This window comes from Cavia porcellus, unplaced genomic scaffold (assembly GCF_034190915.1).
Source record: "Cavia porcellus strain 051 isolate PalLab524CR breed Dunkin Hartley unplaced genomic scaffold, mCavPor4.1 scaffold_19, whole genome shotgun sequence".
Lineage (NCBI taxonomy): Eukaryota > Metazoa > Chordata > Mammalia > Rodentia > Caviidae > Cavia > Cavia porcellus.
Genome location: NW_026947502.1, coordinates 65588467 through 65604213, shown reverse-complemented (window position 1 = coordinate 65604213; position 15747 = coordinate 65588467). Strand labels below are relative to the sequence as shown.

The 15747-nt window shown below is 44.3% G+C and overlaps 1 protein-coding gene across 2 annotated transcripts; it reads left to right on the top strand.

Annotated features, from left to right (window-relative positions):
• The first annotated feature begins 883 nt into the window (after positions 1 to 883).
• On the top strand, positions 884 to 12561 carry LOC100719474 (5-hydroxyisourate hydrolase-like). 2 transcript variants are annotated; one of them, XM_003463705.4, is made up of 5 exons: positions 884 to 961; positions 8779 to 8911; positions 10147 to 10286; positions 11676 to 11811; positions 12277 to 12561. In XM_003463705.4, the coding sequence occupies exons 1-5, from the start codon at positions 924 to 926 to the stop codon at positions 12364 to 12366; spliced, it is 537 nt and encodes a 178-aa protein (XP_003463753.3). In that variant the 5' UTR covers positions 884 to 923; the 3' UTR covers positions 12367 to 12561. The 2 variants fall into 2 exon arrangements, with proteins under 2 accessions (XP_003463753.3, XP_013001144.1); XM_013145690.3 differs by lacking the exons at positions 884 to 961; positions 8779 to 8911 and adding an exon at positions 9582 to 9784.
• Positions 12562 to 15747: the final 3186 nt, after the last annotated feature.

Below are 15747 nucleotides of genomic sequence, written 5' to 3'. Positions count from 1 at the left end.
CCAGTGCTTGCATCAACCATGCGGGAAATTTATTTCTTTATTGATTTCAAGGCAGATGATTTTCAACCATTTAGATACTGCAATTATTGCATACAGAATATTGTATTTTAAAATACAATAAATATGTGCCTTCATTTACAATGCTTAACATAAGTGATAAAATTTCATTCAATTTTCTATAAAAAGATATAGTTGATATAGTTACATAAACCTCAGAATCACTATGCTGATCTGTTTAAAATTAGTGTTTTTCCTGTTTGAAATGTAAAAACATTAATATTTCTTATCATAGTAGGTTACAAAAGAAGTTATTTTTAGAATAGAAATAAAATTTCAGGTAAATGAAACACTGATTTGATTAAACCAAAGTGGCTTCTGTAATTTCTATACACCACGCTTGTTCTGAAAAAGTGTAAGGTCGTAAAGATAAGCCATTTCTTTACAAAAATAAATAAATACTCATTCTCAGGCCCAGACAAGGCACTGAAACAATCCATTGTGAGAAACCACTCCCTGCTTTGATCACATGCAATGGACCAGACTAAGAACCAGGAGTACAGCAAAAGGGAGACTTCATTACTCTATCTTGCAAGAGCAGGTGCCAGTCTAACAGGAAGACAGGCACACCTGGCGTGGTTAGAGAGCTCAGTTTATCCCCTGGCATGCAGTTCTCTTCCCATAGTTCCTCACTGGCTGAGTACTGTGGGACCTGCGATCTTCCCAGATGCTGCCTAGATTTTAGATCTTTGGCCTTCTCCCTCTGGAAACAATTTGTGGATATAAAGGTAAATGATTAAGCCACAGGTGGGTACATTTTTGGGAGTTTGCTTGCTTTTTGGTTTTCTGGAGATAGAGTCTTATTATGTATTCCAAGCTGACCTTGAACTCACCATGTAGTCCAGGCTGGCCACAGACTTACAGAGATGGTCCTGCCTCAGCCTCCTGACTGGTGGAATTATAGGTATGTACCACCATCCCCCTGCCACAGGTGGGTGATTACCAGTACTTTTCCAATCAGAGTTAGCATCATGAAGCCAGCTTTAATGACTATCTACACCTTTCCACTAAACAAAGGTCCCCTTTGTTTAGGAAACTTTCAGAAGCATGACCTCAGTCATGTCCGCTGGCAAGGAGAAGGTTTGTATACTAGTAGCTTTCCATTCAGAGTGAAAATGAGCCTCTTTGAGTGTCTATTTTATACACCAGTAACAGGTCAGCTCCTGGAAGGATGTTCTGAAAAGCTTAGGATGGAAGCCTAGAGGGTGAGCTGAAGACACTCAGGAACCTGTGTGGGCTACATGAAAAACTGGGCAGTTCCTGTTCACAGTAGCTAAGATATGGGATCAGCCTGGGTGACCAACAGTACACAAATGAATACAAATGCGACATAAACAACTCAATGGGCATTACTAAACCACAAGGTAGACTAAACTCCTTATACTTGCAGGATGTCCTCCAGGACAGAGCTGGAACACATCATGTTGAAAAGCGGGAGTTGGGGGGATATAAGGTGTTTTTCCAAATTTGCCTGAAGGTGCCATCAGAGCTCCAATGGTTGGGGCCTGGTTATCTTGCTAGGGAAGTTTCCAGACTGCACAATGACTAGTGAGGACCTTCGTTCTCAGGCAGAGCGTGGAGCCGGGAGGCCAGGTACGACTGAAGGTCTTAGGACCCTGGTAAGTGGACACTATAGCAAGAGGGAAGAGCAGCTTGGAGAAGCTCCAGGAGGAGCGCTAACAACCCTTCTCACCCACCACCAACACCGCCACAGGTCCTCCCTCCAGACAGACTAAGGTGTAGGGGAGTAAGCGGCACCTCCCAAAAAAGGTTTGGCTGTTACTTTTGTCAGCATATAGCATTTCAGACTTTTTTCTTCAGGTGCAGCGTGGCTGGAAAGTTTTGCTCTCTTCAGACTTTTTAAAAGTTGATACAGGACCAGGGATTTAGTTCAGTGGCTCAAGCGCTTGCCTGCTAAGTGCGAGGTTCTGAGTTCAATCCCTGGTACCAAATTTTAAAAAAGAGGGGACCCAGGGATTTAGCTCAGCGGCACAAGCGCCTGTCTGGCAAGCATGAGGTCATGAGTTCGATCCCCAGCACCAAAAAAAAGTGACACAAAGAAAGAGACCAAGATGGCAGAGCAGTAAGTAGCAGAGAAAACAACCTCTCTGAGAGTCACCATTCAGACACTGGAATACAGCATCATGAGGAAGACGAGAAGGAAGGAAGTGGGTCCTCTGGACCCTGGAAGAATCTAAGGTGTGAACGGAAGCCCACAGAGAGTGGAGAGAAAAACTCCAAAGAAAAAGAAAGTGGTATCTGGCAACAGCTTCTGTCCAAAATGGGACTCTCTCTGTGAGAGGAACGGTTTGAACTGGTAGATGCATGGTGATGGTGATGGTGATGGCTGGCAACCCCAGAGGTCTCTGCAGAGAGGCATGGAGGGGAGGGCAGCAGCAGACATGGAAGGCTGCCCTGGCTGGCAGTAAGGGCAGAGGACTTGGTCCTCCAGTGGTGAGAGCAATTATCCAGGAGTCATTCTGGAGACAGGCCAGCTGAACTCAGAACCCAGAATTGCTACTGGCTTTATCAAGAAGCTCCCAGTTGGGTGAAGCCCTGTGGGAACTGCTTGGACTGTGGCAAGCCCAACGAGTGGTCTCAGGGCAGGCCTGCTGAGATGATCCACTACCCCATCAAAAAGCTACTGCTGGCTTGCTGGGATAGATAGGCACAACTGGGGACTCATCTCCACAGGTTGTCAACTAGTGAAAGCTAAGAGAATCCTGGAAGTGGACTGGTTGTTTTTCATTTCTTTTTCTTTTTTTTTATTTCTCTATCATTGCTTTTATAGGAGTATAAATACGATTCTTAGCCTCTTTGTGGATATAGTTCTGTTCTTTTTATCTCTTTCAGCTATCTTTTCCTTCAGTCTTCTGCTAGTTTCTTTTTTCTTTTTCTTTTTCTTTCTTTCTTTTTTTTTTTTTTTTTTTTTTTTTTTTTTTTTTTTAGGTTAAGAGCAGAAGTATTTATTGAGAGAAAGAAAGCTTCTGTCTGAGAGAGACAGGAGTCCCGACTGGGTTGCCCTTCTGCTAGTTTCTGTGAGTTGGCGTGATCCACCTTTGTCCTCCAACCTTATTTCTAATTCTTTCCCTTCTTCCACTTCTCTATTTTCTCCTTAATCCATTTTAAATTTGAACCTTCAAGGGCAAAAATGACACATTACAGACATACATTGCATATAATTATCTGGTTTGTTTTACATTTTGCTATGTAATAACAAATCTAGTTCATATGGTTAAAAGTGGAAAATTACAAGGATTACCTCACTTTGTTGTTTTCAAGGCTAATATTTCATGTTATTGATACCACAACAGCCAAAATTGACAATCGTTCTAAATAGCTAGTGATCCTGGTATTCCATGAATTAGAGTAACTAAGGGTCACAGAAAATACTGTGGCACAGTGCCAAACAACCAAGGACTAGGACAAAGGAGGAACAACTTCTCATCTCCAAGAAACTGAAGGGGTAAGAACTTCCAACAGAATCAAATCTCAAAAACAGCTATCCCTGGAAGATACCTCGGAGAAGTGATTATCATCTAAGGGTCCTAAATACTAAAAATAAAGCAACCTGCAATAGGCAACTTAGGAGCATTACCCCAGGAACTAAATGAAAAAAGAGAAAAAGGAAAAGGAGGAGACATTTAAGCAAAATGGAACCCTAGACATCCAGCTCACCAAATGAAAATCCAGGGGCAATGAGGTGGGACAATCCAAAAGCCCCACCAGTTCTCTCTGAAGTGGGACCAACAAAGCAATTGAATGAGGCTCTGGGAAAAATGAAACCAGAAATAATCTCTCAGATAGCTACAGAGATTATCAAAACACACACCATGCTTAGCAACTTTAGAGAAGACACAGAAGAAAATGATGGAAGCTCAGCAGAGGAAAGAAATGGAATCAAAGCAGATACAAGCAGATATCCAGGAAAGTAAAACCTCCATTGAAAATATTTGAAGATCAGGTCAATGTGAGGACAAGAGCTCAGATATTGAAGACAGGCTTGCAGCTAGCAACAAGAATAAGAAAGAGTTCTCAAAAATAACAAGGGATCATGAAAAATCAATACAGCAGCTGCTAGATGAGACAAAGAAGAGTAACTTGAGATTAACTGGAGTCAGTGAACAAGGAAGAGATACCACAAATGACATTTTTAAAATGTTTTCAGACATTTTTAAAATGCATGCAATTAGGAATGGAAAGGTTGAAATCACAACAGACCATGCAAAAATCCAGAAGATCATCTATATCTACTCTGAAAACTTGTATTCTAGCAAAATGGAAACTACAGAAGAAATGGAGTGACTCCTAGATATATATGAATTGCCAAAGCAGAATCAAGAAAATATAAAAATTGTAAATAACCCAATATCAATCAATGAAATGAAAGATGTAATTAAAACTATCACGAAAGAAAAGTCAAGGCCCTGATGGATTCACCGTTGAATTCTACAAGAAATTTGGAGAAGACCTAACACCACTACTTCTCAAAATTCTTCATGAAATTGAAAGGAAAATAATACCCCCCAAATTCACTCTTGGAAGCAAGCATTACCTTGATACCTAAACCATAGAAGGACCCAATTAAGAAAGACAATTACGGGAATGGGGATTTAGCTCAGCAGCATAAGTGCCTGTCTTGCAAGCAGGTAGTCGTGAGTTCAATCCCCGGTACTGATAAAAAGGAAAAAGACAAAAAAAAAAAAAAAAAAAAAGAAAGAAAGACAATTACAGGCCAGACTCCCTAATGAATATTGGTGCAGAAGTTCTTAATAAGATACTAGTAAAGAGAATGCAGCAAATTGCTGAGAACATTATATACCATGATTGAGTGGGATTCATCCCATGGATGCAGGAGTGGTTCAACATACATAAATCCACAAATGCAATGCAACATATTAACAGAGTCAATGACAAAAATCATATTACCATCTCAAGAGACGCAGAAAAAGCTTTTGACAAACTCTAGCAGCCATTCATGATAAAAAAAATCCTACAGATAACTGGAATAGATTATCTCATTCTAATAAAAGGCATCTATGACAAATCAACAGACAACATCATACTACATGGACAAAACCTGAAAACTATCTAAAATCAGGAACAAAACAAGGATGTCCATGTCTCTACTCTTATTCAACATAGCCCTAGAAACTTTAGCTGGAGCAGTTAGACATGAGAAAGAAACAAAAAGAATAAAGAAAGGAAAGGAAGAAGTTAAACTGTCATTATCTGCAGATGATGTGATACTCTACATAGAAGACCCCAAAATCTTCATCAAAAGACTCCTTCATCAAAAGACTAGATTGGGCTGGGGATTTAGCTCAGTGGCATAAGCACCTGCCTTGCAAGGTCAGTTCAATCCCCGGTACCAATAAAAATGAAAAAAAAGACTACTTGATTTAATATGCAAATTCAGTAATGTAGCTGGATACAAAGTCAACACTCAAAAATCAGTGGGCTTCCTGTACACAAACAACAAATTCACTGATAGATAAATCAAGGAAAAAACACCTTTCACAATAGCATCCAAAAAAATGAAATACCTAGGAATCAAACTAACAAAGGATGTAAAAGACCTCTACAATGAAAACTACTCTGGGGACTGGGGATTTAGCTCAGCGGCATAAGCACCTGCCTTGCAAGCAGGCAGTCGTGAGTTCGATCCCTGGTACCAATAAAAACAAGAAAGACAAAAAAAAAAAAAAGAAAGAAAAGAAAACTACTCTGAAAAAGGAGATTGAAGAGGATATTAGAAAATGGAGCAATATCTCATGCTCCTGGTTATAAAGAACCAATACAGAGAAAATGACCATATTTCTAAAACTGGTATACAGATTCAGTACAATCCCAATCAAAATTCCAGTAGCATATCTCACAGAATTAGAGAAAACAATCCTAAAATTCATCTGGAACCAGAAGAGACCTAGAATAGAAAAGGCAATCCTGGACAACAATAACAAGACAGGAGGCATCACAGTTCCTGACTTGAAATTACACAACAAAGCCACTGTGATGAAAGCAGCATGGTACTGGGGAAAAAAAAAACAGAACTGAAGATCAATGGAACAGATTAGAAAATGCAGAAACAATTCCAGATACACCAATAAATGGTGCTGGAAAAACTGGCTCTCTACATGCTGAAAATTAAAACTGGAACCATATATTTCTTTCTTTCTTTCTTTCTTTCTTTCTTTCTTTCTTTCTTTCTTTGGCCTTTTTGAGACAGGGTCTCGCTGTGCAGTTCAGGCTGGCTTTGAGCTACTTTGTAGCCTAGGCTGGTCTCGAACTCACAACAATCCTCCTGCCTCAGCCTCCCGAGTGCTGGGATTACAGGCGTGAGCCACCACGCCCGGCTTGGAACCATATATTTCATCATGTGCAAAGTCAAAATCAGAATGGATCAACGATCTGAATGTTAAAACAGAAACATTAAATTTTCTGGAAGACAGAGTAGGTAAAACTCTTGAAGACATTGGTGAAGCCAAAGACTTTAGGAACAAAACCCTGAGTGCACAGAAACTATCACAAAGAATCAAGCATCCTATTTTATTGAAAATCTTTTGCATAGCAAAAGAAACCACCAACAGAGTGAAGAGACAACACACAAGGTAGAAGAAAATGTTTGCCAGCTGTACCTCAGATAAAGGATTATTATTAAGAACATATATAGAACTCAAAAAAAATCAACCCTCTGAGATTTAAGACCCAGTCAAAAAATGGGCATCTGAGATGAATACATTCTTCTCAGATAAAGAAACACAAACAGCAAATAAATATGAAAAAAAAAATGTTCAGCATCACTGGCTATTTGAGAGATGCAAATTAAAACAATACTGCAATTCCACCTCACCCCAGAAAGAATGGCCACTATCAAGAAATCAACCAATAAAAAGTACTGGAGAGGCTGTGGGAGAAAAGGAACCTTTTCTACTGTTGGTGGGAGGGTAGACCAGTGCAACCACTGTGGAAATCAGTGTGGAGATTCCTCAAAAAACTAGGACTAGAAGTCTCATTCAATCCAGTTTTTCCCCTTTTTGGTATCTTCCCAAGAGAATTAAAAACATCATACCACAGTGATGTATGCACACTCATATTTATAGCAGCACCATTTGTAATAGATCTTGTAAACAAACTAAATGCCCATTGTCTGAGGAATGGATAAAAAAGATGTGGTATTTTTACACAATGGAGTACTACTCAGCCACAAAAAAGGATAAACTAGAGACTTTTATGGGTAAATGGATGAAACTTGAGAACATACGCATAAGTGAAATAAATCAGACACACATGCAAACATCATGTTTTTTCCCTAGTGTGAGAAGCTGAAACTTATATGTATATGTAGATATAGATGTATATAAAAATAGCTAAGATATTTATACTACTGATTTCTCTGAGTTCACCAAAGAGAGAGATTTGTGTTGGTATTGTTCAGACAATTGAATGCAGATGTCCTGTGCTCTGGGTGAATGATTTGAGGAAGATTATGCACAATGTATGTACCATTGCTGCCCCTGACTGATGTGTTTTGAAACTTTTATTTCTCTTTGAAATAAAATGGATTTGAAAAAAAAAACAGAAAAAATAAAAAATGATACCAGCCCATGTTTAAAAAGTAGAAAAACACGAAGATTAAAGGGGAAAAATAACTAACCTGCCCAAAAATGCTTATTTTAGGTGTGGCCAGTTTTTTGTTTTTTTGCATATTCTTCTAAAATATGTCAATAGTGGCTTCTCTGCACCTCAGCATTTCCTCTAAACAATAGGGATAATAAAACATCATGAGATGCTTGTGAGGGGTAGGTAAGCTGATCTTTGTAACACAGTGGAAGCTTTATTTTTTTATTTTTTTGATACCGGGAATTGAACTCATGACCTTGTGCTTGCCAAGCAGCTTACACCACTGAGCTAAATCCCCAGCTAACACAGTGGAAGCTTTAAATGTACAAGCCTTCCTGTTCTTTTTCTCCCACTATTGAGGATTGAACCCAGGGCCTTCACTGAGCTGTATCATCAGCCGCTTTTTCATTTTTTATTTAAGACAGAATCTCACTAAGTCACTGAATTGCTAACATAGCTCTGACCTACAATCTTTTGCCTCAGCCTCTACCGTGCTGGCATTACAGGCTTTCCCATTTTTTTTTTCACAAAGTCATCACATTAAAAGGCTTTCCCATTTTTGACAAGCCATTTTGCTCTTTGTCTCTAGATCTATTTTCAGGAGACCGTTCCTCCTCTTACACATCAGTGGGCTTCCTTTTGAAAACCAGCTGAGCATACTGTTGTGTGATGGACTAATTTATTTAATTGGTTCCCAGTTAGGACAGTCTGGGTGTTTCTGGTCTCTGGCACCCACGGGCATTTACTATGACAATCCTGAGCATCTCTTGGGTCATTTCCTCAAACAGAAGTCATGAGAAATGTGCATTTAGACCTCAAATAAATTTCCTACTTACCTCCAGAGCGGTCCTGACTAGAACACACCCAGCCTCTGCAGAAAGGTTCTCCTTCCCTTGCCCTGAAGAGGCCTGGTTCCAAACCTAAAAATAACCCATCTTCAGTTTCAAACTATTAGAAATGAAATTCAACAAGGTGAAAAAAGACCCCAGTGTTAGTTTTCTGCTACTGAAAAAAACACTTTTTGATAACAAGGAAAAGTGCATTTCAGCTCAGTTTCAGGAGTTTCAATGTCTGGTCAACTGACTCCATTGCTTTTAGGTCTGAGGGGGAAGAAACATCATGGTGTGAACGCAAGGCAAAGAAAACTCCTCACCACAAGACAGGCCGAGCACTGTGTCCGCAGACAGGCTCCTTCTGCTTTTGTTCTAGCCAAGCTCCAGCCCATTGCATGGTAGGTACCAACTTTCAGAGGAGGTTTCCTCCTAGGGTCCTACCTGCCAATCATCTCCGTCCCACAGACGCCTCCAGAAGTTTATTTGACTAATTTGCTAGGCATTTCTCGGTCCCATCAAACTGACAAGACAAGTCATCACAACGCTTTATAAGACATCAGTAGCCAACATCTTGGTGTAGACCATTCAGGTTTTAAATAGAGAATGCCTTATTTTTTATGTTACATGGTACACCCGAACTTTGTTCTCTGTTATATAATTTTAACCCAAGGATTCATTTACACTCCTACACCTTCTGCAACGCAAGGGCCTTCTATCTTGTTTGTGCTCCAATTTATAAGTGAGGCAAGATCAGGTGGTTTGTCGGAGTAGTCAGACTCAGCAGCTTAATGTGCCCTGCGGAAGGGATTCTACAAAAATTTTGTCCCAGGACACCTGCCTGCGAGGACCTCTGTACAGTAGCATCTGCTACCTCTTCCACAGTCCCCGCCCCGGGCCCACCCCTCCATCCCTCAGCCGTGACCCCACCTGTGCCCGGAAGCCTCTAATGCCCAACAGCTCTGTGTCCAGCCTCCCTTCCTGACGCTTCTAGTGGCCACCGAGGTCAGGTCTGGCCAGTCACCTGGACACCTACTGGGACAGGGCAGTTCCCTCAGGTTTGGTCACACAGGTGACTCCTGGACATTGGGCTCCCGGAGTGGAGCCAAGGACCTGGCTGACTGCAGTGGCCTGTTCTGGCCTGGCTGGGTGGCCTCTACCTGTGCATCCTCTTGGCCGTGGGGATCATGCAGAATGGAGCTACTGGGCAGGACATGAGTTCCAGGGTCACTCTGTGGCTGTTGACATGGCAGTGACACCTGGGATCCCCACAGGTAAGGGGAGCAGGTCAGGACCCTCAAGGTTCCTGTCCTCTCATCTGCCCGAGGTCACGTTCCTCAGGTCCTGGCAGACCCTGGAGCCAGGGACACACATGAAGAGCTGAGTTCTGGGAGAGCAAGGCCACCGGTGGCTGGCACTGCGAGCCTAGGGAGGGCAGAGTAGTCCCTGGTGGAGCACCACACAGGTCAGCTTTGTTTACAGACCTGGCTCCTTATCATGCTGACTCAACAATCCCAATCTTCCTTTCACCCATGCACCCTCTGGGCAGCTGTGTTTACGCTCACCCAGCGTGCGTGGAGAGGCCTGGGCCTACCTCAGGCCCCCAGGAGCTCATCGTGCCCCTCTGGTGATCTAGGACAGTGACATGGAGTCTGGAAGCAGCCCACTTACCACACATGTGCTAGACACGACGTCTGGGCTCCCAGCTGGTGGCCTCGGCCTCCATTTGTCCCAGCTGACAGGCCTTGGCCAGCAGTGGACAGAGCTGAAGAAAAGGTAGGAGGCCCTGAGAAGGGCTGGGAATCCACAGCACCTGCTCACGCATGCAGGGCTCTTCCTGTGTCCCCCCCCCCCCCGCCCCCAGGACAGTTAAGGAGCACAGGCACTGAGGGTAAAGAGCAGGGCTGCTTGCTGCCAAACTGTCCCCTTGGGGCCCTCCCTTGGCTTCACAGCCTGGCCTCTCCCTACTGAATCTGTGTCTCAGTTTTCTCATCTGAAGAGCGAATTGAAAGTAGCTGTTTCACTAGGTGCACGGCCCTGGGGACCCCATAGCACTTGTGAGATAGCACTGGCCCACATGTTGCTTCCTGCAGCCTCACAGCCCCATGAACCTCAAAGTTGGGAGCCAAATTTGTGTCCCTCTTTGACAGCCATGCCCACATCCTGTGGGAGCTTAAGGCCTGACATGGAACCTAACAAACATCACTGTCACCACAATTTACAGGCAATCTTGGACTAGGCAGCACAATGAGCACTCTTTTTCTACTTTCCAGTCTCCATATGGCCCTTTGGGCAGGCACCATAATCACCCATTTTACAGATGGGAAGACTGAGGCAGCAGAAACAAGGGGGAAGTTGGGATTCCAGGTCAGACCCATAGAGCACTAGGCTCTTCGGTTTCCCTGTATTCACAGGACCTAGACCCTGGGTCCCCTTCCCTTGCTGCTGCCTTGGGAACAGACTGCTGGAGAGGCCCTTGAGTTGGTCCTATGAGCAAGTCCCCAGACTCTCCTTCCTCAAGGAGGCAGGCTCCCCCTGTGGTTTTTCTGCCCCAGAGTAAAGAGGGAATACGTTGGGAACCTGTGGTTGAGCCCCAAATATTCAGGCCCAGGAGTTTCACAAAGGGTTCAGACAGGTTCCCACCCCAACATGACACACGTGCATTCCCAGCTCTTTTGTCCAGCCAGTTGGAATGTCACGAGGCTTTTTCAGTCCTAAGGGAGCAGAACTCTAGATGAGACATTAACCAACTCTACATGGAGCCTCGGTAGAGCTAGATACAGCTGGGTGCAAATACTGGCCAGAAAGCCAGGCACAATAAGCCATGTGAAAAACTGCACTTATGCAACAGCACAAATACAGTGTTATGTTTTGTGAAAAAAAAACATAAAACTGTAAATAAATATACCTAAAGCATAGAGAAAATCTAGAAAAATACATGTCAAATATAAAAGTGATTACTGCTCATAGAATACTGTGCATTTTTCTCTTTGCTTCTGTGTTAATTTTCAGGATACAGCAGTGTCCCTAGAGACTACCCCATCTCTCTCTTCACCCATGTATCAGGCTGCGGGGAAGATCTGAGGCCACTGGGGGGTACAGACCCAGGAGAGTTGGGGTACGGTGGCTCCTTGTCCCATCTCTACAGCCCTGTCCTCTTTCTAGCCACACAGACATGGATGGCCGCTGCCCTGGGCTTCTGAAGCCAGGCCAGCTGCAGCCAGGCACCTACAAGCTGTCCTTTGACACTGAGGGCTACTGGAAGAAGAGAGGGCAGGAGAGCTTCTACCCATACATAGAGGTAAGGGCCACAGGTGGGCAGAGGGGGGTTAAGGCCAAAAGTATAAACAGACTGCTCCCACCTATTCCAAGAAGTGGCAAATAGGCAGACTCACCTGCTTTTCAACTCCCAAAAGAAAGGGGTCCAGGGATTTGAGGCATCATTAGACATCATGACCACGTGTGTATTCCTGGGCTGTCCCTGGCTTAGGGTGACTCATCCCCACTTCTGTAAATGGTTTTCCCCTGAGCCCAGACTTTAGCTCACTGGGCTGTACCCTGCTGACTCCCCATTCACTTGAAGCCACCAGCAAAGAACCTGACATTTTTTCACATACAGCAGGCTCAGTTCCTCCCTAGCAATGTTCCAGTCTACCATCAGGCTCCACCTGACCCAGCCTCACAGTCCGGGTCTCAGAACTCTCCCAGGAAGCACTGGGGCACAGCTTGGGTGCTGTGATCTCTCCCTGTCTTCTGTTTCTCTCAGGTTGTTTTCACCATCACAAATGAGAGCCAGAAGTTCCACGTGCCCCTGCTGCTGAGCCCATGGTCATACACCACCTACCGAGGGAGCTAGAGCTGAGCCAGCCTAACACAGGCCACCTGCCCCTCCCTTACTCTGAGCCACCTGCGCAGTGCTCCAGAGTGGGCTTCATGATCATTGTGAGGCACTGAGGTCACCCACTTCCTTGGGAGGGTGTGGTCTGCTGTTTTTCAGTGGGCAGCTGTGACTTCAGTGTCAATAAAGTCAGTGCTGACACCTGCAAAGCAATCCCATCGCAGTGACAGGAGCTTTGTGTGGGGGGATAGAAGCAATCTATGGGTGGCCAGAGCTCTGCTACCACTGCCCAGGTCCCAAGTGAGTAAGGGGCCCTCACAGGGGCCACGGAAGTCAGGGGCAGGACTGGGAAGGGTGTCACAGCATGGACACACCCAGGAAGGAGGCAGACTGTGATGCTAGGGGTGGAGCCCTGTAGGTACGCTCCACAAAGACAGCCAAGAGAACACAAAGGAACCAGAGAAAGACTCATTTGCTGTTGAGGAAATATAAAGTTTGCTGTCAAGGTGTAAAAGAAGGGGTGTCAGTTGGGTAGTGGTGATGGCGTCGTACACAACAAAATCAAACCAAACAGAATATAACCCAGCCCAACAAAACTTCAAAACAACATACTAGTAAATTAACAATGCCCACCACCTTCAGGATACCCCCACTAGATGCCACACTGCACATCGTTAGTCTCTGAATAGATGATCTGATCACTGGCCCTAGACCTACAAAGTCAGTGAAACACCAAACACCACAGCATCAAATGGCATTTCACCTGAACAGCTGTCACCTCAGCCTGCATTTCTCCAGATCAGCAAGGCACTTACGGCAGGGGCGGGGTGCAGAGGGGTTGGCTCTTGTTTCCCAGCCCAAATGCAAGTAGTTACAGTCTGGCTGTCCCTGTGCTGGTGGCCCGCACACGGTGCTGGATTGCAGGGAGGGCTGGTTTCTTTTCTACACACTATTTTTTTTTGTTAAAAACAAAAAAATCTGTGATAATGTGGTCACATGATTCAAGTTTAAAAATCTATGAATGGCTTTCAGTGACATTTGTTCCATTGTGAAATTGGCTGCCCACTTGTCAACTGCATCTTCACTTATTATTTTAATTAAAAAAATTTTTTTTGATGCAGGATTTTGCTATGTAGTGCAGCCTGACATTGAACTCATGACGTAGCACAGTCTGGCCTTGAACTCACGGCAACTCCCCTGCCTGGGCCTCCTGAGTGCTGGGATTATAGGCATGTGTCACCACACGAGAATGCATCTGCACTTCTTGCTAGGCCAGTTTCTTTGTGGAGATGCAGGCAGTATGGTGTACATTTCCATTTCCACATCCTGTCTTGCTGAGGGCCTGGATCTGCAGGGCCTAGCCCCTCGATGCCTCACATGGTGAGGCCGCTGGTGCTCCTGCCTGAGGGGCACTGCAGGTACCAGACCGAGAACCAGACCCAACTGCCACCAACAGACGATGGCCAGTGAAGCCCCTCAAACCCTCACCTGCCCAACACGAGAAGAGTCCTTACAGAGAGACATTATCACTTCACTGGAAGGTTCCTTACCCATAAAACAAGGTAACAATGACCAGGAAAGGCAAAACTGGCTCACGTTCAATGCCAACTGCCCCCTGACCATGGCGGCTATGACTGACTCTTACCAACAGGAAAGCACCTGCTAACAAAGGAGAGGAATTCAGCAGAGAACTCACAACCAGAACCGCGCTGTCCCTTTCCTAGCTTCCAAGCTTTTCCTGCATGTAGTTTCTCTTGTCCTGCACCTCCTGGAGGGGCTCTGCCAGGCACCTGTTCTGCAGACACCTCTGCCACCCTCCTCCTGCAAGTGCTCTTCCTTCTTGCACACATCCTATCCGTTCTTGCTGGCACAGTGCAGGTACAAGGGGTGTCAGGGCGTAGGTGCAGGCTGCCACCTCCCTGCCTGCCAGCCTCCCACATGCTAAGAACCTAGGCTCGTTTATGTACAAATATTTTTGCAGTCTTAACTCATTCTGGGTTTCCTAGGAATACAATAGCTTCTTTGCAATGCTACTGAGTTATACCCACTAAGTCGAGGCTGACCTGCTCCAGACATATGGCAAACATGAACATTTTTCTGAACTCAGCAGCTAGGCAGATGCTTGCAAATCTAACGACAGACTCATCTTTCTTTTCCAAATCCCTGAAAGGCTCCAACTCACAAAGGGTCAAAACTACCATCACCATGGACTTCATTCGGAGTGTTGGCCCACCTATCCAGCTCAGTTATTCTTTATTCCTCCAAATCCTGGGCCTTCCCAGTGGCCTACTCCTTCTCAGACCTAACTCTAACCCACATTAGATTCAGACCAAATCTAAACCCTAACTCTAACCCAACCCTAACCCCAATCTGAACCCAAACATGCACTCGAACTGTAACCCTAATCCTATCCCCAAACCTAATCTTTATCTCTAACTCATTTTATTTTATTTTTCTTTTTGAGACAGGGTCTCACTATGCAGTTCAGGCTGGCCTTGGGCTCACTTTGTAGCCCAGGCTGGTCTCGAACTCACAACTATCCTCCTGCTTCAGCCTCCCGAGTGCTGGGATTACAGGCGTGAGCCACCACACCCGGCTTTTTAATTTAATTTTTGTATCTCTAACTCATGATCTACCCCTGGCGTCTCCTTTTCTCAGCCTTCCAAACTCCTAGTACCAGAGGTAAGGAAAAAATGTCAAAGTGACCATGGGAAATGATGGGAAAAAGCAGCAGTCGATAATACAATCCAAAGGCAGAGTGAACAATGGTGAAATAACCCAACAATTAGTCTTTTAGCTGTGATAAGGGAGGGGTACACAGAGGCATCTCAGCAGAGACAGACTTAAATACAAAATTTAGTGGAAGATGTTCACTGTAATCTAAATGAAGTACTTTGATGGGCACACATCAAGGACTGTACACTGGATTCAATGTCAGGTCTGAACTGTGAAGTAGACCAGGATACTGTTTCCCTGGAAACCAGTTAGAATGCAGAACTCAGGGTCCCAGCGATACTTATCTGAAGCTCTGAGTCTAGGCTGTAAATCAACAAACCCTGCTGAGTTCTGGATGTGTCCTTTTTACTAATGACTCTTATGATTTTAACAAATAAGGTAACATTGTAACAGGAGACACTCAAAGGAGGCATCTGCATGGGACTTCCATCTGCTTGGAGGAAATCTATTCCTATTAACAATCCTGGCTTTATCTGAATCCCTTACTTGGCTAATGAGTAACAGGATGGTCACTGACTTCGCACATGAAGCTGATGCTTACTCTTCCAGAGGCCAGTCATGCTAAGATCTGGAAGAAGAGCAATCCAAGCAAAACAAACAGCAAAGCTGAAGACCCTGAGGAAGGGTTAAGTTTGGTTACCTCAGGAACAAAAAGGAACCAGC

Excerpts from the sequence above, each read along its gene's own strand:
- LOC100719474 (XM_003463705.4), top strand. The coding sequence starts at position 924 with ATGGTCCTGCCTCAGCCTCCTGACTGGTGGAATTATAG. Across the intron at positions 962-8,778 it reads CCTGACTGGTGGAATTATAG|GTCTGAGGGGGAAGAAACAT; the intron begins GTATGTACCACC and ends CATTGCTTTTAG. Across the intron at positions 11,812-12,276 it reads GCTTCTACCCATACATAGAG|GTTGTTTTCACCATCACAAA; the intron begins GTAAGGGCCACA and ends TGTTTCTCTCAG.